Here is a 25,367-nt window from a genome sequence, read left to right as displayed (position 1 = left end):
GCCGGCCCTGAGGCGAGGCGGCGCTCGGCGGGCGCGTCCGCTCCGCGGGCCCGGGCGAGGAGGCGCCGCCGCCGCCGCCCTCCCCCCTCACGGTCCGTGCCGCGTGTGCGGGGTCCCCGTGAGTGGGGAGCTGCGGCCGGGGCCGGGCTGCGCGTAGCACAGATCAGCTCGCAGAAGTGCAGCCATCCCGCCCTGTTTTCTCTCCGGGTGCGAGCAGGTATTTGTACCGAGGAGCAGCGTTCGGGGACCGACCTTCGGCAGGGCCCCGCATCGGTAGCTGAAGCCCCCCTCGTTACCGGTGGCAGCAGCAGCAGCAGTGTTACCTTAGCCACGGGCTGCTACGGGCTCATCCGCCTCCCCAGCAGTGCAAATGGTTAAGGGCAGCACCCGAGTACAGGGCCTTGAGGTGGGAGCTGCTCCATAAACACTGCCCCGACAGGCTGCTCGTCTGCAGTATGAAGGCAAGTGTCCATGCGGGTACCTTTACCTCGCTGCTGCAGGTAACGAAGGTGACCATGGATGAGCTGCCTGAGACTTCTGCTGCAGGGGTGTTCCCTCTGCCCCTTCCCTGGGCTCTTCTTCTGGATTGTTTTGGTTTTACAAAGGGCGGCAGAGGCCTGGCTCTTTGCTTGGCCTCCCCACGCAGCAGGGGCAGCGCAGGCCCAGGTGGCTGCTAGCATGTGTGCACTGCATCTTCCTGAGTGGGAGCAGCCCTGGCTTCTCCAGAGCTCCGCTGTGCTGCACACCGGCACTATGGAGTAGAGAGCTRCCATCCCTGGGGGCTGCCAGCTGCTCAGGAGGGGTATTTCATTGTTTATATGGTGTTTTTTGCAGAGGGTGGAATTGTGGGCTCCCTGGGAGAGTGATGAAAAGCAGCCATCAATAGAGAATTGTGAATGGACAGCAGAGGAAAACCACAGTGGCTGCAGGACTATGAGTCAGAAGGAGGGAGGAGTCTTGACTTCTGGTGGATCCCAGCAGAGAGGTGAAGTAGTTGTTCTGTTTGCCTATGGTCTCCATTAAAACACAACTCCAATCAYGATGTGCAACAGCTCTGTTGTAAAGTTTGGTCTCCCTCCCTCTCCCTCCCTCTCTCTTTTCCTGTCTTCACTCTGTCTGACTGTGCCTGTTCTCTCTTATAAGAGACAGACTTCCCCCTAGCAGTATTTGCCGACTCTGGCCATTATMTCTTTCAGGTGTTCTTCTCTCCCTTGGTTATGCCTTGTCATGAGCTGTTCTACTTTCCCTGCTCTTAGCACCTCAGCACTGCCTATGCTACATGGATAGTGACTGTGGAAGTCCCTTGCTTCTGAGAACAGGAGTCAAGAAGGTCTTCTGCGAGTGTACCCACTAGCCTAGGACTYGAGGTTTCTGAAAGGAGGGAGGAAGAAAAGAAAGAACTTAAATGAGACTGAAGATCTTCTTGCAGGGAGTCAGGGTGACCCAGGTGTGAGCCTGGGCTCAAAGTCAGTCAGGAGAGAGTTACCTGTGGGCACACTTCCTTCCCAGTGGAAGAGCTGTTCAGCTCTTGCTCAAACCTCTCTTTAGGGTAATCCTCTTAGAAAGTGAGTAATTGGTTTTGTTCTTGTGGGTCGTGAGTTGGGAAAGCAGTCTGTGTACTGTCAGGGGCACCTGTGACTTCATGCTGTGTTCTTTCCTCCTCTCTTTAGGCCAGCGGAGCTGCGTGAATGCCAGTGGTGTTTTCACACTGCCCTGAGGAGATTCCACCAACTGTGATCATCTGGGCTTTCACTGCAGTGGCCTATGGCAGCACCAGGTGTCCAGTGAGAGGCTCATGACTGATTAGATCAGCTGACAGCAAGGAGGAACACRTGTGGAAGCCATTAGTGGCCTTTGCAGCAATGAGATGCCTCASCCACTCACTGCTCATGAGATTTTTGGGTCTCTCATCTCAATGTGTGTCAGTAGGATTGAGTCACACTAAAACTCTTAGGCTCAGCCCTAAGCAGTCATCCCTGAGGCAGAGCTTCAGCACAAGACCAAGGCTGGTGACTGCTACCGATGTGGTCAAATACTGGCAAAAGGTGTTTGAGACAAATGGGATCCCTGAAGCACAGGAATCCAGCGAATATATAGTGTCCTTTGTCCTGGGAGCAAAAACAGTTAAGTAATAGGAAAGGGGTAGGGTCTGTGTGTGCCTCTTACTTTGTAACTTTGGTTGAATTCCTTGCCTCCCTTTCTCCTCTTCGCCCCCCCCTTACAGCAAGTAGAATGACTTTTCCCTCTGTCAGGTGAGAAAGTTTGTGAGGTGCAGTTTATTAATGCCACTAAAGCACTTGGACTCTCTCAGATGTTTTCTCTGCAGAGAAYGAAATGTAACCCATGACATGTACACCTATATTGTGCTCTGACTTCATTGATCAATCTTGCATTTTACTGTTTTTTCTTTAAACCCTCAAAAATAGTTATAGTTTTTTATAGATTTGTTTTTAAACATACAGCTGAATTATACTAGCTATCTGGGATTTCTGAGTTTCCAAGCAGTATGCATTTTTCAGTCTGCTGGGTCTCCCTGGAGGATGTCCTCAGGGAAGTGGGGAGAAGACACTGTAGTTGCACAGGTGAGGAGGTTTTCACATGTCTTCACCTTCAGTTTCAGAGCCTGAACTCYAGAATCCTCTGTGCTCCACTTACAGCCATGCAGCAGGAGCAGATCCAGCAGCTGAGCACCAAGCGACTAGAAAGGTAGGAGCATTCCCTTGCAGTTTCCCTGTTGKTAGTTCTCCTTCAGTCCTAATGCAACAAAGAATAGAGGCAGAGAGAAGGCAGAAGATCACTTGCAGCCGATGTGTCAGGGTAACAGCTAGTGCTTGCATCAATCTCACCTGATGAGTCAGGTGAAGGGYACTTGCCGTTATTTTCAAATAGCAAATCACCTGTTTGTCCCACGTGGGAACAAAAAGGGTTTAAGRGATGTTTCAAAGGAGCAGGAAGCTGACAATACTGCCTCTGAGTCAGGTATGTGTCTATGTGCCAGCCCTCGGGAGGGTTATATGGTTAGTAATGAGGTAAGTATGGTATTGAGAGCTTTTCCATGTTAAGCAGTGTAGTCCTAAAGTACTCTTGCTTTTGCCTGTCACAGGATGCCAGTGCAATATGTTCTTGGTGAATGGGACTTTCAGGACCTGACTCTGAAGATGAGCCCCCCAGTATTTATTCCTCGACCTGAGACAGAGGTATGAATGTGGGGAGGTAGGGGCAGCTTGAATCTGCGTAGTGTGTTGCTATGAATGAGTCCTGTACATCATGATGTTGCAGTGATGAGGTCTGATCACTCTGCACTTCTGTTAGAGTGGGAGGATCTCAAGCCTGTGGTCTGGAACTGATGCTGGTGAAMTTTGCCTTCTGGCTCAGAGCAAGAGAGATGTTGCAAACTCTRGTGTGTGGCTTGGTTACACAGAAGTCCATCTCCATTGATGGAAGGACTTTCGGCATGTTTTCCTTTGCTGTACTAATGACTCCTCTAGAAGTGCAAAAACATTGCTGCTGCATTCCTGTGACTTAGTACCTTAGCTACAAGGGTGAAAATTTGGAGTTTGCCCAAACTTTGTTAAYAAAATCAAGCAATATTAGGAGAAAGGGAGAAAACTACTCCTGGAAAATGGTAATGGACTTCAGAGAACTTGCTTGTCCATGTGCAGATTAAGACAGCGCAGGTTTGTAAGAAATGGCACCTGCAATCTGTCTAACTCCACAGCAGTTTCTGGAAAGGCGCTGGAACTGGACAAATGCGTACCCTCCTTGGCTTCACTCAGGTAAGTTCTGATCTGGGCTGGAATTAATGAGTCAATTTTAAGACTATAAAGGACAACCATACTAGATCAAGTAAAAACTTCTTTTTGCATAGTGTTCTGGCTACCTGCATAGTGATACTTCTTGTTATAATAGCATTGCTTTCAGCTCAAGAGCAGCCTACCAAGGAAGGAAGTCTTTGTTTACKAACTCTCAAGAGGTTTGGGGTTCCTTTTTCTTTTTTTTTCCTTCCGAGAGTTTGTTTGCTTTTGGAGACCCTGCTAACTTTTGGAGATAGAGTGGTCTCCATAGCCCACTTAGTAGTCCCAGAAGCCTTTTTGTCTTTTTGTATCCCCAGACTTCTGAGAAGATACTGCTAAGGGAGCTTGCTGACTTAAAGCTATCTGCATCCAATAGTAATTTCTTCTATTGTTTGACTATGGCTTGGTGACTTCTGCAATATTTTGGTGGGCCTCTTTCCAGGTCTTTATAAGCCAGGGCCCATGCTGTAAGAAGAAGAAAAGGGATTGTTCAGAGGGAATGTCCCTTACTGACAATGTCAGAAGAGATGCTGAAGACTCACTTAATCTTGGAGGCGTAAAGGCCACCTCTGCTTTTTGTGAGGAAGGGGTAATGTTGGGAAGCTTTGAGGAAAGCAGCAGTTCACCAAAGAGAGGATGCAGTCTGCAGAGTCCTTCGGACACCTTTGGTTTTGTAAAAGTCAAGGAAAATCTGTTGCGCTTCTGTTAGGCACTTTGGGGAAGAGGATTAAAATCCACTTTGTGCCAGTTTAATGGAAATCAGAACAAGTACTGCTTGAAAACCCTATCATGTAGAAAAACGTTCAGCTTGTACAAAAATGTTCAGGACCAGAGTCTTCAATTTGGTGTGAGATGTCAGCAACATTTCACTGAGAGGGTTCTAGGCCCTGAATCATAATGATAGCACTTGTGTCCAGAGAAGGTTTGAGCTCTCTCTTGGCTGGATTTGATCACTTTGTGGTGATAAAGTTTGGAGATACAGCTCTGAGTAGTAGCTGTGCCAGCTGGATCCTACTGATGGTTAGTTTAGTTATTGTCAGCGGTGGTCCTGTTCTTGTTGATTCCAGAGAGTATTTCCAACCTCTTAAGTCCCCATTAATTTGTGGATGCAACGTGAGCATTAAAACCAGGGGAACTTGTGTGTTATGCAAGTCAAAACATCTGCTGACCAGGCTTCCTCTAGTGCTGTGCCCTAACTCTTTCTGTGCAGTGTCAGGCTTCAAACAAAGGCCTATTGTGTTGACTGCAACCCAGGACTGCCAACCCCAGAGAATATTAATAATTGTACCCATATGCATGATTTTGGTAAAAACATTCTGCTGGCACAAACTGAAATGCAATGCTCTGTAACATGCTGTGTTTGAAACCATTAACATAGCYTGCAGCAAAAATCTAGCATAAGTAGCTTAATCCGTCCTTGCTTATGTGGGAAAACTTCATCTGATAGGTCATGATTCTCCTACATTTCATGAACTTACTATGAAGATGCATTTRTATCCAATTTATTGTGAAAGGTAATAAATTTATGATGATAGGTCAGGAATGGAGCCTAATTGGCAGCTGACTTTACAAACAGGGCTGTTGTGCCTCAGCAAACAGTCTCAATAGACAAGAAACTGGAAACAGGGTCAGGGTGGTACTAACCTGCAGGTAAACAGTGGGAAGCTTGCAAATGTAGTGGTGGTACTCCACTTTTTCAGGGGGAGGAGTGGTTGGATGGTAAGGAGAACATCACCTAAATAGCAAGGGAAAAGAAGGGATGGGGAAAGGAAACCAGGCCAAAGAAGAGGAACACATAAAGAAAAGATCTGACATTAAGAGAATGGGGGCAGGGAATGTGAGGCCAGGCCACAAAGGTCTCAGAATGGCTGCAGATTCTGGGTCTGGTGGCTTCTCTTCTGCTGAAGTTTCCAGCCAGCTCCCTCTGCCATCTCCTCTTGAGACAATGCAGCATGTCATGAAAGAATCACTTGGTCTTAAGACCTGCAAAGTAGAGAGGCTTTTTCTGCATAATTTGAAGTTCAGCAGGCTTTTGAGCAAACAGCTAAATGTGTTTGGCTTCCTGCAGCACCACAGTACTTTGACTTTGGCTTCTTGTGCTGGTGGTTCTTTTGGGTGGCATTGGGTGGCACCTGCAGTTGACTCTGTTAAAGCTTGTATTGATCCTGTTCCTCTTTATGGAACAGGAACATTCATGTCACAGTAAACCTGGGACCTGTCCCAAGCGCTTGACACGACACGTGAGAGAGAGTATTCTTGTAATCTGATGTTGGGGAGGTTATTTGGACAGGRAGAGCAAGGGGGCAAGATCAGCTATTTAGCAGCGCTTGTTGGGACGTTGCTTTAAGTATATGCTGCTTCTAGGAACTATGTATTGTGCRTAACCTGTTACACAAAACTGAGCTGGTGTCCAGATCCTTTCCTTCTGCTAGAGTGGTCGTTGCCGACTGTGAGCTGGGTAGTGTGCTTGTGCTGGGGTTTGCTTGTGTTCTCTTTCAGAGTAATTTTTCTAGACTTCACTCGGACTGTAAAACTGTAGTAGAAATACCTCTCCTGGGAAAATGTTTTAAGTTGTATCCATTACTCTCTTTATCTTCAGTGTTTGTACTGTTTTTAAGGCTAATAGTGCTGAAGAGTTTCACCAAATAATGCCTGTAAATAATCCCTGGTCTCTAGGAAGCAGTTCTTTATCAACATTGGTATCCCAAGTTCAGGCTGCTTATCTCTRACTGTGCACACAAGCTGTGCGGCACGTCTTGTTCCTGGCTGAATGAATGTAACTCCCTAAATTGACTTTTTAGTGCAGATACGCAAACAACTGCAGAGTTTGCTTCCTAGTGATATTTATGAAACTGCTGTAAATGTTCCTGTGTGTTAATTCAAAGACTAAAAAGGAAAGACATTTTTATCATACACATTTTACACTATGATTAGAACAGAAGAATTTTAACCTTAGCTACAAGATCCCACGTGAGCTAGTGATGTGAAGGCAGACACAACATGGCAAAAACTGCCAGTATTGTTTCAGCCCTGTGAACAAAGGGATGCATCCAGAGAGAGGCACTTAGTTGTCTGCTTTAATTTTGCCCTGTGTGAAACTTTCCCCTCTTTTCTAGAATTTAGTTCTTTCTAGTAGCTGAGCCTGCTCCCATTTGCTTCCTCAAGGAATTTTTTTGTGGATTTTTTCTTTTGTTTGTTAGGTGTTGAAGGTGGTGGGGAGAGGGTAAAGAGCAAGAAATGGGAAGCCGGCAGGTTTGGTTAAGCTCTAAGAGCAGGAGAACAAAGCTGTGCTCAGTTGCAGCCTTCCATTTGCAGGGCTGATCCGTGAGCACGGATGTATTGCCTTGCAGGAGAATTTGGTTTGCATAACCCTCAGTCTGATTTTTCTCTGATTGTCTGGCCCTCGGTGAGCAGAGCTTTGGAACTCCCTGCTACAAGCACTGAGTGGGTTTGCAAGGGTTTGTGGAAGCCAGTGCTCTGCTCTGTCCCTTTTCCTCGTTTAACCAGCGCAGCACCGAGTCCGCAAGGGAAGGTGCCTGTGCAGAGACTGCAGGGAATCGCCAGGTTAACGTCCAGGCATGCGGCTGCCAGCACCAGATTTCCAYGATGAGGAGAGGTTTCTGTCACAGTCCAGGGGTGTTCTGCCATGTGAATCATCTTAGTCGCATATGTGTTACTGTAATATTGAGGACTCTCTATCTCGCCACTGTTGAGTCACTGTACTAACAGAAGGAACGGTCCTCTTCCCAAAGTGAGGCTTTCTGAAATTCAGGCTGGGTTACCGTCATAGGGGTATTGCGGATCAGACAGAAACAGGACAGAGAAAAGGAGAACTCAAGTCAACCCTAGATAATTACTTTTTAAAAAAAATTCAGGGAACTATAAGCTAAATTAAACTTTGCCATAACTTCATTAAGCAAAGTAGTTTGGGATACATAGCTCACCTTTTTTTTTTTTTTTTTTTTTTTTTAAACCCCTAGAGGGCACTCCAGGCTTAGATTCATGGAGTTCCTGTCTGTTCTAGAAACTATTTTTCCACTGTTAATTATTAGAGGATTTCTGGTGTATTCTAATCCCCTCCTCTCTCTGATGTTATATTTTAAAGCAGCTAAAGGTGTATTTGTTCAGTAGAAACAAAAATGATCCCCCCCCCCCATAGCTCTATGTGAGTAGAATCAGGTCCTTGAACCTGTGGGATTCCTTGTTGCTGAAGGAAAAGCTGCTGGGTGATAAGCTCCAGTTCTGCTTGAAGGGCTTGTCATAGTTCCACCATCCCCTCTGACCCTTGGGCCACCCAGGAGTCCCCTGGGTGGCACCACCTTGACCTGTTGTGATCTCAGCACAAGCTCAGAACCTGCATAAATGTTCCTGTATCAGCTTTACTGCAGTGACTAAGTCATGAGAAAACATGCTGTAGGTCAAAGAGGTGTGTTTAGCTTGAGGGGTGGGTTAGGGAAAGAAACTGCAAGCCCATTCTGTAGTGAAGACTACTTCTTCTTCTTTTTTTTTTTTTTTTTTTAATATCCATCATGCAAACCTGGCCGCAAAGTCCTGCAAGAGGCATTGCGAAGGTTGTATAAAAACATTAAAAAAAAAAAAGTCTAACTGGGTCAGACTGTATTGACTGTCTAATCCAATGTAATGTGTCTGGTCAGGGCTCATAGAGAGTGGGGCAAAATTATAATTAAAAAAAACAGATATAGAAGGATCTTCCCTTCTTTTGGCAGTCAGCAGTTAAGGGCTGTTCTTAACTAAAGCTGGCTTTGGGGCTGTCCTCCATTAATTTGTTTAATCCTCCTTTGAATCTACACGTGTGTTTAGCCTCCATGACATCATCTGACAGGGAATCTTTCTAATTTTGTGTTGTAAGTAGGAAAAAATATTTTCCTTGTTTCAGAAGTGCTGTCTGCTCTTTTTTAGTCTTGCATATGTTTATCAAACTTTTTCCACCTACAATCTTTAAGCTTTTGTTTCCCAAGGTGAATTGTTTTTACCATGCTAATGTGTGATACCTTAAAGCCACTGCTGTTTACTTGAATCTTTCAGTCAGCAGAATGACAGTCATTGTGCTAGGGTGTTCTGTGAAAGCCTTTTAAACAAAGATTTGCTCAAAGAAACCTTTCTTGAAGTTTAACCTGACTTCTAGCTTAGCATAATCATTAATCTTTTACGAAGGTCAAGCACACAAAGAAGGGAGGACTTTTACTTCCTGACATGTGTATCCAAATGTATGGACTACTAGACTGGGGTGATTCTCCAGGGGTTTTTTTATGCTGAAGCAGTACACATTTTCTGCTCTAATTCGTGCTAAGTAGAAGCTTTTGATGTAGAATCTGCTTTCATTTCCCTAATTTTATTGCCACAGGTGGTTATTCTTCAGAAAGTTCAGAAGGCCACAAGTGTCCAGTGAGTAAAGCCATGAGTCAGGAGGTTTTCTTCAAAGCCAAGCTGCTTCTCTCTGTGTCTCTGGCATCCCAGTTTGGGAAAAGAAAAGGGTGATGTTGCCCCATCTTGCACATGGCTTAAAGTTCTTTCCTAGTATATAGAAGACTTTGAACAGGAAGGTAATAAAGCATTATTTAATGAATCAAAAATTAACTGTTATCTGTCAAAATGTAGCTGCAAAAAAATCATTTAAGTTGGAGCATTTCTGTTGCAGCTTCACAGATCGAATTTTGCTTTTATGATAGGTAGTCTTTTAACAGTATTTTGGAAGAAAACAATGTTTTCTGAAAGTGTGCTGTGGCACCGGCTAGGGGATGGGAATTAATAAAGAGAGGCTGTCGCTGCTATAGAGCAATCTAAATTGCCCTTCAAGCTAGACACACGTGATTAATGGGATCATATATCTGCAGGTAAATAATGCAGCCTGTGCCTAGTGGCAGAGGGGCTTGGAAAAAGATTTGGGGCTTTTATGGGTAACGGCTGGCCATCAACTCCCATTTCAGAGGGCAGCCCAGAAGGCTATCGTGATCACAGGTACGAATAGTAGGGTTAAATCTCTGTATAGTGCAGTAGTGGCATAGCTGCCCRCTTGTTACTGACAGGCCGAGAAGGAGAAGGAAAAATAGGTCTGGAAAAGAACCAGGAGGTGGATTAATCCTAGAATCCTAATCAGCTAGAAAAATCTGCCTTACTGTGAAASACTGTCTAGCTCATCAAAGATAAGCTTAAGGGTTAACTGCTCCCCATGCCAGCTAGCAGTTTTGTAACAGGAGTTTCTTCAGTCTCATTGTATATAGTAAGCATGTTGAATGCAGGCTAGAGATAGGTGTATATTTTTAAGAGAGTGTAATAGAGAGTATAACCATTGAAGTAACACGGCAGCGGTCTTGGTGGCTCTTTTGCTAGATACTTTAAAATTAGGACAGATCTGCTCTTCTTCAAAAAGAAATGAAGGAAGAAACAGAATCATTCCTGGCTAAATGGCCAAGATGGACTATAATAGTAGTTTCTCCTGACTTTCTATAAAAGAAAAAAAGGGCTATGCTAGTGCAGAAGATTACTTCTAACCTGTGATTACCAGGAAGACTCAAAAATGTAAATTTAAAGCTAAAATTTGTGCTGAAGACAGAAAAAGCAACAGCTGTTCTTTCAAGTCATGCGCAAACCTGTTTCTGAGGTTAACTTAATGAACATCCCTAGTGTGTTCTCATAGATCTCTACTCTCTATCTTGTTGTTGCTTTTATTTTGTAACCCTAAAAGAACTCCCTGAAGTCTTTGACTTTTTAATGTCTCCCTTCTGATTGAAACAGGGCCTCTTTGGATTTCAGCTGAGTAGCTGGGTCATCAGTAGTTAAAAGAGCAAGATTCAGGACTAGATCTGGAAAAAACAATTATGGAATGGTTGCAGGATGGATGGGACTTGAGGGGAGTCTCATGTGAGTGTGGGGAAAATGAATGTTCCCCCTTTTCCTCTTTCAGGCATCCAAGTAAACAGAGTTTAAGAGCTAGGGATGAGCAAGCTGGGTACCTGCCCTGGATGCTCTGCCTCTTGGTATTCAATAACAGTAGCTGCAGAGAAAGAAAAGACCTTGCATCTGGAGAGATGTGACTGGATAGAGGCTTATGCTAGAGATCAAAGGGTATCACTGGCTATTCTGCAATGATCAACTCTTCTTGCCCCTGTTGGGCTGGGTCAAGTTGAGACGTGACAGCTGTGGTGATTTTTCTAGGGCCCAGCATGAATGTGTTGCAAACATTGCTGCCTTTTGATGAAGTCATTTCTGCAGCTGTCACAGCCCCTCTGTCTCTCTGGCCTGTGCCCTGACCCATCAGGAACTCCTGCTGTTACATGACAGAGAAACCAACTCCCTTCATCAGTATTAGGCCTGCATTTAGCTGTTTGTCTGTCACAGCTTCTACCTAAAGCTACCTCTGCCTTCAGGATCAGTGGCTCCTTCCAGAGTTACTCTGATTTGTTTGCTCAGTGAGATATGTTTCTGGAAGAGGCCTGTAGAGCCCAAAGAGGGAGGTTAACAGTCTTTGTGAGATGTTTTTTGAGGACTCTTTCCTACTGCCCGCCCTCTGAGTCCGGGGCTGGCTTGGCAGCCTGGTTCTGGAGGGAGTGTGTGTGACAGTTTTCTGCTGTGGCTGTTGCCGTGGACTCAAGTTTCTAGCTTGGCTTCCTGGTATTTGGTCATGTACTGGTTGGCAGCCAAGTGGGCAAACAGGAGGGGAGGAGTGATTTGGTTAATATCAGATCAGGTGTTACAGACAGTCCTGAATTCTGAGAACAGAAGTTTCTGGAAAGCACACAAATAATTAAAACATTCCCAGGAAGCGTGCTGGAGTGGAGAGAAGGTTACCAGGTTTTCGTATATCTTTTGCCTTCCTTGTCCAATCTGCTAACCTAAGAAGTTAAAGTAAGAAGTTAAAGGCTTGGCTCCCTATGAGCCACCTTGTCTCATATCCGTGGAACTGCATCTTCCCTGCTTTTCCCTGAGCATGCAGGCCAGGTTTAAAAAAAAAAAAAAAAGTCTTTTTAAGGAATGCAGAATGAGTTTGTGAGTTCTGTCCTTGCCTTCCGCCTGCTTCCCCTTACCTTCCTTTTGTTAGTCCTGTACTTTTGCTTACAGAAATGCCAATGGGTCATTCCCTGATGTTGGACCATGGCACATGACTGTCACCTCTGGACTTCCACACAGCTCTGTAGCTGTGCAGTGAGAATCTCTGCTGTGTTTCCTCCTGACTGTCTGAGTGCTGAAAGCTGCCTGACCGTGCACTGTTTGTTGGTTGGTGCTATGCAGCTGCAGAGCTTGTGGTTTGGGTGCTGGCAGGCCCTGTCCTCACGTTTTCTTTGTGCAGCTGCGGTTCCAAGAAATACAGTGAACTAAAGACCTGGCTGCAGGGAAGRGGAGCTAATACCAAGAACCTGTCAGAACATGAGCATGTAGCGGGGGCTGGGGGGAGTACTGGAAGTTGTGGGTGGAGGGGTGAGGCAGAGGTTCATGGGAAGCTGGAGGTGTTCGCAAAGTTTCACATTTATTTCACGCAACAGAGAAGATGAGAAAACAAATAAATGATAATGCAAACTTGCGGCAAATTTGGCAGTGAGACAAGGCTTCCTGGAAGTGCAAGGTGAGAGCAGGCTGTGGGTGGCTTGGCTAACAGACAAAAGCTTTAGAATCTCTGAATGTTGGAAGTAGGTAGCATGGGAAGCAAGTATTTGTGTCCCCTGCATGGAACCCCAGGAGCAGGTCTCTTCCAATCTTTGGGAGCTCCTTTTCTGCCAGTCAGGACCAGATCTCCCTTCTCCTTCCTATGGATGCCCTGCCTTTTCCCCTACTGTGTGTGGTGTTTTTTTTTTTTTTTTATCTCTCTTCTGGCACAAGTGTACAGGGCTTGGTTAGCTCTAATTTCTCCCCACTCCATTTTGTGCTAAGCAAGAGAACTGATGTCTCTGGAGAGCAAAGAGTTGATGTCTTCTCCTCCTACAGTTCAGTGCAGTATAAGAACCCTTCCAGATACTTTGCTTTACACTTGGCTTACCCTCCATGAATGCCGCTGTTAATAAGGTTCCTGGTGTTCTCAGCATCCTCCTGAGTACTCGTTCACACACAATCCTGAAAAATGGGGGAGAAGGAGTTCATTGACTTCACTGTGCAAGGGGAGRTTGGGGCATATGCAGAAAACAGGACTTAGTCACACCAGCGACTTGGCAGATGTGTGAGCTGGCCCTGTTCCTGAGGCTGGCCTGGTACCTTGGCTGTGATACTCTACCCTCAACAGATGAGAAGAGGGCACTAGAACACACTGGCATTTGCTGATGGGCCCTGGAAAGGCCCATAGTAGTCTTGCAGACAAAGAGAAAGGACAGCTGTGGGACAACTTTAGCCACATACAAGCTTCTCTCCAAGGGAGAGCAGTGGTTACTGAGCTCATCCTTTCATGTGGCAGTGAACCCGTGGTTTATGTTGAGCTATCCACCTCAGGTCTGGTTCTTCTGACCATCCCCTTCATGCAGCAGCCCTGGTAATCTGCCCCTGATCGTGGATTGGGATTTGGGTTTGGTGGAGATGATCTTCCCTCATGGAGGGAAAAGAAAATTCTACTTTTCAGGCTGCTGTGAAATTTTCCAGAGGTACCTTATGCCTCCCTGTTCTCTCAGACTTGTGGTTGTCTCCAGGCCTTCCCTCTCTGGGGCAAGGACTGTCCTTTCTATTTTCCCTGCCTCTTTCTGACTGCTTTCTCTCCTCCTTCCTCCTTTCTAGCTCTTTCTCTCTGCTTTTTGAAAACCTTTGTACACCCATCTATTGAATGAAATGTGCAATATGCCCCCAGAAGTAGATGTTAATGGCTGAGGAGTCTTGTGTGGGCCTTGTTGGTTTCTCCTCCTTCCCTTCCACCTTCATGTCATTRCTAGCAAAAGGAGAGAGGGGATTTTAATTTCTGTCTGTCATTCAGTCCCTTCATTCTCTCCAGAACTGGCTTTTGTTCGGGGAACCTGCTGCTGGCACAGAGCAGGAGAGGAAAGATGTTTCTCCCCCCCCCCCCAACTCTCTCACACACATTTGCATATCACGTGTGCCCACATATGTGTGCACCCAGCTCCAGAATAGAAGTAGCTCTGCCAGCACCTGTAGCCCTGGTTAGCAGGACTCCTAGTATGTGGGCTGTGTTGTTACTAACAAGGACACGTACAGTAAGCGATAATACGAATCGCAGTAACCCCACAGTGGAGCATTTGTCTTATCTAGTAAATAGCATGGTAAGTGTGGAATCAGGTCACATTACTGAGATACTATAAACTTACGCTTTTTACTTAAAACAGGAATAGGAATTTTTCATTTTTACAGTTTTCATATGCAGCAGTAAAACCAGAAAAGCAAATCAATAACAGCCAAGTACTGTTYGTTTAGATGATGTGAGAATCTGATACTGATCCTTCTGACTTCTGCTTTCCTGCAGGAGGTCAGCTGCTCCCACACTGTCTATGCTGACTCTTGATTTGCCWGCTCCTAACGAGAGTTTGGTGGAACATTTCCAGGATCTAAAGTGGTATCAGTGAGAAAGGTGCAGATGAGGATTTTGGAGTGCTGGGTTCTGAAACCCAGCATTGCTATGCTCTGCCATAGTTTTCCTGTGTAAATTTGGGATAGTTACTGTTGTATAGTTGTATATCTGAAAAATGGAAGTTGTGAGGATAAGTGTATTAAAGATACTGAAGTGCATATTGCAGGGCCAAGGCATCTGAGCAAGCCAACTCATTATCCTGTTTTAGAGACTGTAAAACCACATTGATCGTCAAGCCTTTGTTTTAATCAAATAATGTTTTTTTTCAGTGGAGGAAACTTCTCATGTGTTGATTCCTCTAAGTGGTGCTAGTGAAAGTAAGCCTTTTTGAAAGGCCTGCCATTTCAGTTTAGAGTGCCAGGTTGTGGAGAGTTTACCTAATACTATTCCAAAGGTTATGAATCTGATGACTAAAATGAGGCTTGAGGTGGCTTTAAGCAAAAATGGTATTATATTAGCAGCTGTTTCCTCTCTTCTTCAATTTATTCAGCCTGAGAATATATAGGGCATCCTACACTATTATGACCACAGGCTTTGGATATCTCTTACTGTCCCAGTTTCTCTGTCTCAGGCTGACATCTCTTTTTAGCACCTTCTGCCTCTCTGTTGCTCTTCCATAGCTGTGACTCTAGACAGAATTTCTACAGAGGTAGGGAACGCCTATCATACAGGGTGCAGAATGCTCCGTAAACACACTCCATAATGTATGGCCAGAAATAATTCATCTCCCAGATGAGATTTGAARGTGGTTCTGCTAAGTGCTGTAATTTATCAATTTCCAGTGCTGGCATCTTCAGAGAATTGGAGAAGTACAGATTTTGTCTGGATCGCTTCACAGAAGATGGAAGAAAGGCCAAAACCATTTGAAGATTACTGTTTCAAAGCAATTTTAGGTAGCTTAATCGTTCATGATTTCTGGAAAAGGAAGCTTGTGGCAATAGACTAACTAGAGCCGTTTGGTGTGATGAGTGCTGGGTTTTCCTGATTCGTTTGCAGATGTTGGGGAAGGGTGACTTTCAAAGGAAAGTTGTAATTGAAAGAGTGACTAGTCAATGAAGATGTACAAAATGTCTTATTCCTGTGTGTTCTGTTGTGTCTTTTCTTCTTGCTTGTAATATGTTTGTAGTTGCAAGCTTTTAATTCATCATGGAATAATCTGTACTAGTAATTTCTTCCTAATTTGTAAGTTGAAATATACCTTCTCTTCATAACTTTCATTTTGCTTGCCAGTGGAACTTACTTCATAAAAGAACTTATTTTCATAATGGTTCAATTAGTCAATTGAAGGGAGACAATGGAAAAGGATGTAGTTTCTTTAGGTTGTTGCAATATAATATCATTTAAATTTCAGATATGATAATTATCTTTTAATTTTGAAATATTATGATAAACACATRTAAGAGAGGTATATGAAATGACCAAAACAATAAGCCAAGGGTGTCCGGAAGGAGTATGTAAAGCCTAAGTAATATCAACATCCCTTTTTTAATATACATGTGTTGAATATTGAACTAGAACTTATTTAAACGAGAACTTTGGCAAGCATTCTACAAATCTTTTCACTGCAAGAAGTTCCATGAAAACTCAAAGTTTGAAATTGCTAATGATAAATCTTAAGGAAGTTAATCTTGAGGTTACTTTTAAACATTTGGAATCAGTAAGCTGTGCTGCTCTGTAATCAGCCCCAGAGAGGAATTGTTCTTCTGAGATACTGTASAGATTTCCTGGAAACATGTTTGTAGTTGACCAGAATTTAACAGAATGATTGAATGGCTGAGAGGAGTTTTTGAGTTGTTCTTCTCCTGTGGTCTTGGAATGATCAGCACCCACTTTCCCGAACCAGCTTTTGGTGGAAGACAGGCTCTGGCTGTCTTTGTTGCAGATGTGTTTTCAGACYGATTCATCTGGGGCTGTTAGCTGAAATGCAAGTGCCAATTTCACATGGGTAGATAACTTATTTTGCCCTGTTGCTATTTGAGTCTTGGTGATCCTCTGATCATCAGTAGCAACAGGGCAAAATAAGTTATCTAACAGTCCTCTCTGAGCACGCAAGAACAYTTTCTTCCCTAGTTGATTAGGGAAGGAATCTCAGAGCAGCAACAAGGAAAAGGTGATTTTGGARGTCTTGAGCAAAGCTTGGTGAGTGCAGTACCAGTGCAGGGTAGAGCATTGCAGTGGGGCTCCTCATAGCTGGCTGAGGCTAGCATAGGTGTCAGTCACCCAGTTTAACTTTGCAGGGGAAGATACACCTCAGAGAGGYCCCTATAATAGAGTGCACTCCAGCCCATTGGTTGCTTCTCCTTCCCTCTTGGACATGAGCACAACAGAGCTTATTGCTGGGGKAATGCCTATCTCTGAAGAGCATGGAGTGCACTCAAGAAAGCTGTGGATGGCAGAGGGCACAATCTGGAGAAGAACCAAAGGCTGTTGTCAAGTTAGGCTTGAGCATCTGGTTAGCAAATGTATGGGTATCTCTAGCTCTTTCCAGCTCARCAACTGGACAAGATTTGAGAGAACTGATGAAGAAGCTTCTAGATGAAAAGCCCCTCAAGGCCCCAGAAGGCTGTGGCTGTGAAAAGGAGACCAAAAAAAGCCAATGAGACAGTGGCTGCTGCAACCAAGAAAGTAGCTAAAAGCCCTAAAAGGCTAATGCTAATGCTGACAGAGTCAAGCTACTGGAGAAGCAGTGGAGCTCAAAGCAGCAGATCTGAAAGTGGCAAAGGCTCAGAAAGTTGATCTGAACAAGATGTTACTAGAATAAATTTAAGTGCTTACTCATTCAGACAAACCAAATCTTTCCTTTGTACTTATGCTTCTAAGCTCTTTCAGTAGGAGAAATCTACAAAGGGTTGCAAAAGGTTTCTGTTAAAATAGTGCRGTTCAGATCTGCCTTTTTTTGCAGGAGAGGCCAAGGCAAGACAATGCTGAACTACACCTATCTCTGTCTGCAGGACTGTGAAACAGTGCAAGCTTCAGTTGTGTTTTGGAGCACGGGGTGTGTGTGCCTGCATGCAGGGGCGTGTTCCTTAATCTATTGAAGGGCAACTCGCATCTTATGCGAAACCTCAASACCAAAACAGCCTGTGTCTCTCAGGTGCTCTGTTGCTGTGGATATTTCCAGWGAAGCTCATCTGCCCCAGCTGTTCATTTTTACATCTGTTTGCAACCTCCACCCTACTTGCTACAGTGATACAAATAGGCCTAGCATAGGAGGTGACCAGCAGCAACAGCTATCTTCATAAAAACCCTACAGCTTTGCTCTCAAGGCATCTCTATCCTGGTTTGGGTGCCGTATCCAAGGAACGGCTTATGCAGTTGCTGGAATACAAGCAAACCCAGTTTAGACCCCTGTAAACAGTGCTTTACTGAGGAGGAGCTGGCCTGCCTGCTAGGACTTGTTCCTTTTAGATGTTCCTGCTTATGCCAAGAACAGGCAAGATTTCTAATAAAAGTAGAAGGCCTGTAATTTTCCTGGTAAACTCTTTCATTTGTACCTGTTATTAAAATCAAGCCATGTTTTCCTTGTGAATTATGCTATGCTTTCTGGGTTTACAGGAGAGACTCCAGAGCAGACCCCTTGCTTTAACCTATCTGTTGTGTGAGTGCCCACAGTTCCACAGAGTTGTGGCGTGAGAGTGACCCAGTTGGGTTTCAGGAGTTGTGAGCCCCAGCTGAAGGTGCTTTTCTGCTGGGGGAATTTATAGGGGGCCTCACATGTAGTTTCTCCAGTGAGTAGCAAGGAAAGTTGATGTCACAGCCTGAGGGAGGCACATGTGGTGTGGAAATCTTCATTTTCAAGTAACCTTATATTAACAAAATGTAGTGAGGCTTCACAATCTGAAACCTGTGCAAGGAGCTGCTCGTTTGGGTCATTTAGGAATTTTATTGCTTTTGCTTTTCATCTGTAAGTTGCCTTACTGGTTTAGATGTTGTTAGGAATGATGCCTCTGCCTCCAGATTACGTACCATACTGAGAACATCTAAAAATCTTAAATGTTGAGGCTTAAGAACTCTGAAGGCTTGAAACCTAGGATAGGTAAAATAATGTTACAGAAGATTTGTGCTCCAGCTGTTTCTTACTGTTTTTCCAGTGGTGCTAGGAGATCTCAGAGGATATGTGGGGAATGGTATTCTGAGGATTTGGTTACTGATCAAAGCACCCCATGGGGAGGTGGAGATGAAGTGACTTCTGGCATGTCAGCTCCATCAGTCATCTGTATTTTAAAAACAAGCAATAGAAATGCGTTTATTTGGACTACAAAGTACAGAAATTTAAACCTCTTTAGTCCTCAGACCACGAAGGCATTAATATGAGCCAAAACAGAGCTCCTTCAGAGGTTTTTTTGTTTGTTTTTTGTTTTTTTGTTTATTTTTTTAGGATCTTGTCTCCTTAGTAGTGGAGGAAGGATCTCAGAAGTGTGAGGAGAAGAACTCAGGCCTTCTGTCCCCAGCTGCTGCCCCTCATCCTGTGATCCTGGAGATTGGCTGTGGCTCTGGAGCAATTGCTCTAAGTCTGTTGCGCAAACTGCCACAGGTGAGCTTTTGTGAATGTTCACGGTGCAGTAGATGCCTATACTACAGGACAGTCCTGTTGTGCTAGTCTTCATCCAGATGACACAGACAAACTTCTTTGCTCTGTAGAGACTTCAGCAGTCATGCTAGGTAGAGAGAAGAGAYTTAAGAATCTCTGTCCCCGGCTGTCTGCAGGAGTGGCAGACACATGGCCAGAATGGAAGAAGCGAATGTACTTATTCTTCAGCTGTTACAGCTCACAATGTTAATATCTTGTCTTGAAGCACTGRTGGGGATTGATTTAATCCAATATCCTGGGCTGAGGACCAGAAGCGATTGTAGCATGGGCACACACTATTTAGTTGACTTTAAGTGACAGCAGTTGTTGAAAAAACCTCAGTGTGAATTGAAAGATCTCATCTCTCAGAGCCTGAAGACTAAATAAATACAGGAAGGGGATTCGTACAGAAATGTCAACAGTTGGGATCAGTATGACAGCTGTCACATTGCCCCAACTGCCAAACCACTGTTTTGAAGCCTTTTGTTCCCTGATAGCAACCCACACTCTCTGGATAGAGTGAAAAGAGCAGGAAGGGGTCTGAGATCTGGATGACCAAAGCCCTTCTGGCCTCCGATTACTGGGGCATGAGACATGCTTAGTGAGATATTGTTAGCGAGCAGAAAGGGGAGAGAGGAAGCCAAAGTCTCATYGTATGTAGTCAAAGGAAAAATACTCCTTTTCCCTCAGCATTGCAGTTCAGCCAGTCGCTTGGTGTGAATGAGAATTGCTGTGGCTGACCCTAGCTCTTGGAGGAGGAGTATATGACTCAGTGTGTAAGAAATACGGAGGTCGACACCCATGTTCCTCCTCCTGTTGACCTGATAAGGTTGATGCTCAGGCTTCATGACTTCAAAGTATAATTGCTCTGATTTTCTGAGCTCTGCTTCATGCTGTTTTCTTTGCCTGTCAARCTAAACAGCTGTGTCTATCTCTCCCTGTAACTGATAACACTCCTTTCCCAGCTGGCTAGCACAGAAGCTGCTATTCCCAGGGAAATAAGGAGCTTTGACTGTGGATGGTAGCTGCACTGACAACTAAGTGGGGTTTATGCTCTCCGTATTCTCTAGTGTTTGAGGCAGAATTTGGCCCTAGAACAATATCCAGAAAAAACACTGGCAGCTTCTCATTTATGAGTTCAGCTCTGCCCTCTGTTAAGGGTCAACTTCACATGTGTGCTTGCTAGTCTTGGGCTGTGAAACAAACTCCCCTGGGAATGATGGCTACTCACGACGCATATTGCAATTATCTCCAAATACAGGGTGGTTTTCTTCAGCATGCTTTCTCTATGTAACTACATAGCAACATCTATGTTTAAAGACTTTTAGGCAAAGTAAAAACAAGTCAGGCCTTTGTGCTTTTCACAAGGAGGGCATGATGGAAGATAAAATACTCGAGCAGTGAAYATAGTGTAAGCACTGTGAGGGCCCCAGTAGTATAACTAGACAAAAGGTGTCTGAATAACAGCTGTAAATTGCCAAAACCTCCATCTAAGCTGTTATGTTACTGATGGGATGGATTCTGTCCACATTAGAGATCAGGAGTCTAGGACATGAACTTCCTTTAACTGACATCCACCCCAGATCTTGGCTTGCCAGACTGTTGAGTCTTGCGCTGGTAGGAGCTATGAAAATGTCGGCAGATGTGAATCAGTGTGACTCCATTGTCAGCTGAGAGTTGGTTTGGTCAGAAATCAGTCTATTTTGGTCTGAGTGCCTTCTGTCATGTTAGTGGCCTTCCTAGAAATGACTCATGATCCCATCTGTGCCCTGAGATTCTCCATGGACTATTCCTGTTGAGCTGAGACTGAATAGTGAAGTTTTTATGTTGCATGTCCTTTTTTCCAGAAAGTAACTGCTCAGGAACCTTGATGTTGTAATACTTGTTTGGRGTTTTTCTTTTTTTCTTTTTTTTCTTTTGTTCTTTGTTTTTGTGTGTGTGTGTGTTTTTTTTTTTTTTTTTAACTGTACCAGAGCCAAGTGATAGCTGTGGATAAAGAGAAGGCTGCTGTGGATCTCACCAGGGAGAATGCACAGAGGTAGAAGCCCAATTTGTAAATTGTTGTTTGAGGAAAAACTAGGAGTCCTCAAGGTTTGGGTACTTCATTTTTATGTTTATCACCACTGGAAACAAGCAAATATTTAAAATGTTTTACTCCAAAGTGTCTAAGAATCCAGAAAAAAAAGTTTATGCTTACCAGAGTATTTTCTTTCCTCTGACTTGTGAATACATTTTGTAAAGACAGCAGCCTAGATAAAACAACAGCTGTTTGTATTCCAAGGGTTTTCAAAGGGTTTCATGATTGTTACTCTTATCTATTTTTTATGAACTTGGGAAACAGGCCTGCAGATAGTAAGAATGTTTGTCACTCAAGGGGTTAAGGATGAACCTTTCTCTGGCTCCCCACATTACTGCCATGTTTTTCGGTGTTCTCTGCTCCTCTAGGTAGAARCTTTCCTATTCAGATAGCATCTTTAGTCTGAGATGCTACAGTGGTATCCCTCAGCATCTTCCTTACAGACTGAAGTTTGGTGGGAATGGTGCTGCTGGGTCCCACACTGCTGTTTGAAGGAGCCACCTGCCCTGTGACTTGAATGATCAGAGCTTCTGRATCAAACACCTCCTGCCACTATTTGCTCTGTGACTTCCTGCACTGCAAGGAAGAGATGAAATCAGAGCAGCTTTGTATCAGATTAACCTTGTCCTTTCTAGCAGCATTGCTTCCTGAGCTGATTCTGCTCAACCCAGATTCCTGGATTGTCACTAATGTAGTGAGCACCAGAGCTAGAATCTGGGTATGCTTTTGAAACCATGCAGAAATTTTTTCTAGACACTGGCTGAAATTGAGGGTGGGGATGGGGTGGTCAGGGAAGAGCCTGTGTGTGCCATAGTGTGCTGCTGGTGGTCAAGGAATGACATCTCTTCTGGGAGGCTGGTGTCTTCCTCTGCCAGCAGGTTTTGACCAACTTTGTCCCCCGTGGCATTGCARTGTGTTTCTTGTGCTATTGCTTGCAAAAGCCGGAGGTATTTTGATGAGTGGACAATACAGCTGAAGATTTAGAGGTTTTGTTTTTCCYTTTGATATCTTACAAGTTCTGCTTCTGTGGCCCGTTTTATAATATCAAACTAGCACCAAGGTGAATTTCAGGCTGGCCTCTCTTTATTGTCCCAGCAGCATCAAGGGCCTTTTGCTCAGCGTTCCTCTGATTTAAGGAGATCTTCATCCAGCCACTTCCCCTGTTAGAGAGCCTCGGGAGGTCTGGCTGCAGATGAAAGGCACTGGCAGAAACATGTTYCCTAACTAATGCCAACAGAGATGTCAGGGGTGAGAAGGATTCTGAGTTAGAAGGTAGCATCTGAGAARCCTTTGTTTGCATTTTAAGTGCATGATCCTGAACAGCCTGTGCAGGAGCTATCCCTAAATGAGGCCCTTCTCCTTGAGCTGTGTCTGGCATGGGGGTGCTGCTGCGCTGCACATGCTGATCTCCTGACAGTGTGCAGTAACATCTTGTCACCTTAACATTGGTATGTAAGATATGAGATCCAAATGTGACTGTCCATAGATGCCTAAAACACATTCACATGCCAGAACACTTTTAAGATCCAAATCATCCAAAAGGATGGAGAGAGAATGTGTCAAATCTTTGGATATATTGTCTCCACTTGCAATATCACAGATTTGCATATTTGAAGCCAGTAATTGTGGGGTTTTTGTGGGTATAGTGAGCTCACTTGGGAAGAGACCTTGCAGATGTAATAAATGTGTAGCTGGGTAGGGGGATACAGCTGTATGTATGGCAACAGATGATCAAGCCTGGCATAATGTACACAGGTAGGTTTTGGATGCATAGGAGCCGTGCCCTGGAATAGTCATGGGTGCACAATGTGCTCTGCTCTGAATGCTGTTCCCTAGGCAAAGAGCAGATCCTACACTTCCCTTGCTCCTTGGGCTGACAAGAATCCAGCTAGAGTCAGTGGGATGGGAAGCAGCTAGATAGGGCATATTGTTTTCTATTTAATGTTCTGTTCATTGAATGTGTTGTTCATAAATCTACACAAACATGTCTCCTAATCGTTCTTCTTTCTGTTCTTGCATCTGGAATACTCTCTCCAGGCTGCAGCTCCAGGACCGGATCTACGTCCTCCACCACGATGTTTCGTCCAGTAAGTCTTCTCATTTTTTAATTTCCTTTGTCTTTCTGCCTCTCTCTCTCTCTCTCTTTTTTTTTTTTTTTTTTTTTTTTTTTTTTTTTTTTTTTTTTTTTTACTCTGTCAAGGGGAGGTGGGCATGAGAGATAGCTAAGGGTTGCTGTCTAAGAAGGGTGTTCAAGTAATAAAGAAAAAGGTCAGTAAGAAGCAAAGCACTGTCAGGCTTTTCCCTTCAGAAATTTCCAGCTGAGAGAGGTCCCCAATTCATCAAAAAATTAATTGTTCCTGATTTTAGGTGTCTAAAGGTTGTGTCTGAGCTGGTAGTCCTGGTGCTTTCTCACTTTGCTGGTAAGAGGCAGACATATACACAGAGTAATTCATTTCAAGCTGACACAGATGCTATAAATAAATACGCGTGTGCCTGTGTCTCCATTTATGTTAGAGGGAGCCTAGGCATTTAGTTTAGATTAAATGCCCAGCCTCAGTCACCTGAAGTTAGGTGAGCAGACCGGGTGTCCGACTGATGCAGAGAAGGATGCCTCGTATCTTTTCTGGCCTCGGCTGAAAACATTTAAAGCTGCAATTTGGTGAGGCTTCTCCRGCTAGGCAGTTACGTTTCCAGTCTGTGCTTGGTCAGGAGCTGCAGTGTTGCAGATTCATTACAGTACTGTTCCATCTCTATGGGGGCTTTTGACAGTGTTACTTCTTAGAGGTGTGTGTGCACAGCCTTCTGTCCACAGATCTGGGTTTGCACTGCCCTTGGAATTAGCAGACGGACAGCTCCAGTCCGAAAGCTGTGYAGTTTTGTTGTCACTACACCTGCATGCGGAAGCCGTGTGCTGAGAACAGTGCCACGTGCACGTGGTTACGTGGTGTCTGGCTACAGCTGGTAACTCCTCAGTCCAGACAGTAGCAGGAGCACAGCAAGCTGAACCTTGTCTGCAGAACAGCATACCTTTAGGTGGCTGGTACTGCTGAGAGATTGGCTCTTTTGCTCATTACTTACGTATGCAGCTTTGATAAGAGGAAGGCTATGTGTCCTGCCAGGTAGAATAAACTCCCACTTAGGTGTGTGGGGGCTTTCTCAGCTTCTTCTTGTTGATTTAGATTCAGGGGGCCACAAAGGGGTCTCGAGCTCTGTACTGTAAGATGTTAGGCTAAGAGAGACTGTTGATACACAAGAAAAAAAAAGTGTTTTGTCTGTACTTAGCTTTACCTCCCTCTTGCAGAGCCAGACACATGCACATGTGTCTGGAAGGACACGCTGTTTTCTGAGTAGAACTCTAACATTGAGCTTAGATGGGTTATTGTGGGCGAGAGCTGGTTGTGATTTTCTTTCTTCTTTAGGTTCTGCCAAGCAGCTGCTGCTTTGGGGCCCTGWGGACTTCATAGTCAGTAACCCACCATATGTCTTCCATGAAGACATGGCGTCCCTGGCTCCAGAGATCTTTCGGTAATCAGACAAATAATATTTTCCTTCTCCAGTTCTTTGAAGCAAGATTTTTATTCTATTTCTTCATACTACACATGCACATGCAGTGCATGTGGTATAATATACATGTATGTGTATACAATAGCATTGCTTTAATACTACTGAGAAGCCCTAAACAATATAAAAGTAAATTAAATATTTATGAAAATGAAGCAAGCATGCACTTTTAAGTTACCAAGTTTCCAATTCAAGACTGTCTTGTTTCAAAACATTTTTCCCATTAGGCATTTTCATCATAGTTGATATGAGTTTATGAAAGAAAGTGTAATTAATCTGAGCAGCTTTTTTTGTGATGGAAAAAACCTGGATGGAAATGCTGTGACCTGTTCTTGTCACAAGACCTCTCTTAAACAAACAAACCTGCACAAACTTGAATATGCTTTTGAGGGATCTGGAACTACTCTGCATGCACTGCTCTTACTCAGAATTGATTGTTCTGCACGTCAGGACAAAGTCCTGCGCCCACCCCTGTGCAAGATGTGCACAAAAGCAGATTCCATCCTTGAAACTGGCTGAACTTTCCACATCCTAATTTAGCCTGCTAGGTTAGAAGGCAGTTCAACCTGGCTATTAGGTTATTACCTGCCAAAATAAGACAAGTTGATCCCTTGTAGAACCCTGTCTCTCCCCTGCCACCCTCACTCTCTGCCCAGCTAGCAGGGGGGAACATATCCATATATTGTAAGTGCATGGCCCAGGCAGCAGTTGGCTCATAATTTTCAAGAACAGTTCAGGGAATGTTTTCTGCTTGTGCTCAACTCAGAGTTTCTTGGCCTATTGGTAGCTTTCTTATTACTCCATGTATTTTATGTAGAAGTCACRAGGGTGCTCTCACCTAGTATGAGT

At 44.4% G+C, this 25,367-nt stretch overlaps 1 protein-coding gene across 1 annotated transcript in view; it reads left to right on the top strand.

Annotated features, from left to right (window-relative positions):
- The first annotated feature begins 6 nt into the window (after nucleotides 1–6).
- The window catches only part of HEMK1 (HemK methyltransferase 1, mitochondrial release factors N(5)-glutamine), a 33,575-nt gene continuing 8,214 nt past the window's right edge, over nucleotides 7–25,367 (top strand). The window contains exons 1-9 of the mRNA XM_085311605.1: nucleotides 7–217; nucleotides 835–985; nucleotides 1,671–2,123; nucleotides 2,615–2,706; nucleotides 3,104–3,197; nucleotides 18,689–18,844; nucleotides 20,854–20,918; nucleotides 22,995–23,044; nucleotides 24,377–24,482. Coding sequence (XP_085167731.1) covers nucleotides 1,863–2,123; nucleotides 2,615–2,706; nucleotides 3,104–3,197; nucleotides 18,689–18,844; nucleotides 20,854–20,918; nucleotides 22,995–23,044; nucleotides 24,377–24,482 — 824 coding nt within the window. The 5' untranslated portion in view covers nucleotides 7–217; nucleotides 835–985; nucleotides 1,671–1,862. The remainder of the gene's footprint in view (nucleotides 218–834; nucleotides 986–1,670; nucleotides 2,124–2,614; nucleotides 2,707–3,103; nucleotides 3,198–18,688; nucleotides 18,845–20,853; nucleotides 20,919–22,994; nucleotides 23,045–24,376; nucleotides 24,483–25,367) is intronic.

Source organism: Rhea americana, unplaced genomic scaffold, assembly GCF_003343005.1.
Source record: "Rhea americana isolate MKP2758 unplaced genomic scaffold, rheAme1 scaffold_345, whole genome shotgun sequence".
NCBI lineage: Eukaryota > Metazoa > Chordata > Aves > Rheiformes > Rheidae > Rhea > Rhea americana.
Note: the sequence above shows the minus strand (reverse complement) of the source record. Positions and strands in the feature narration are given on the sequence as shown.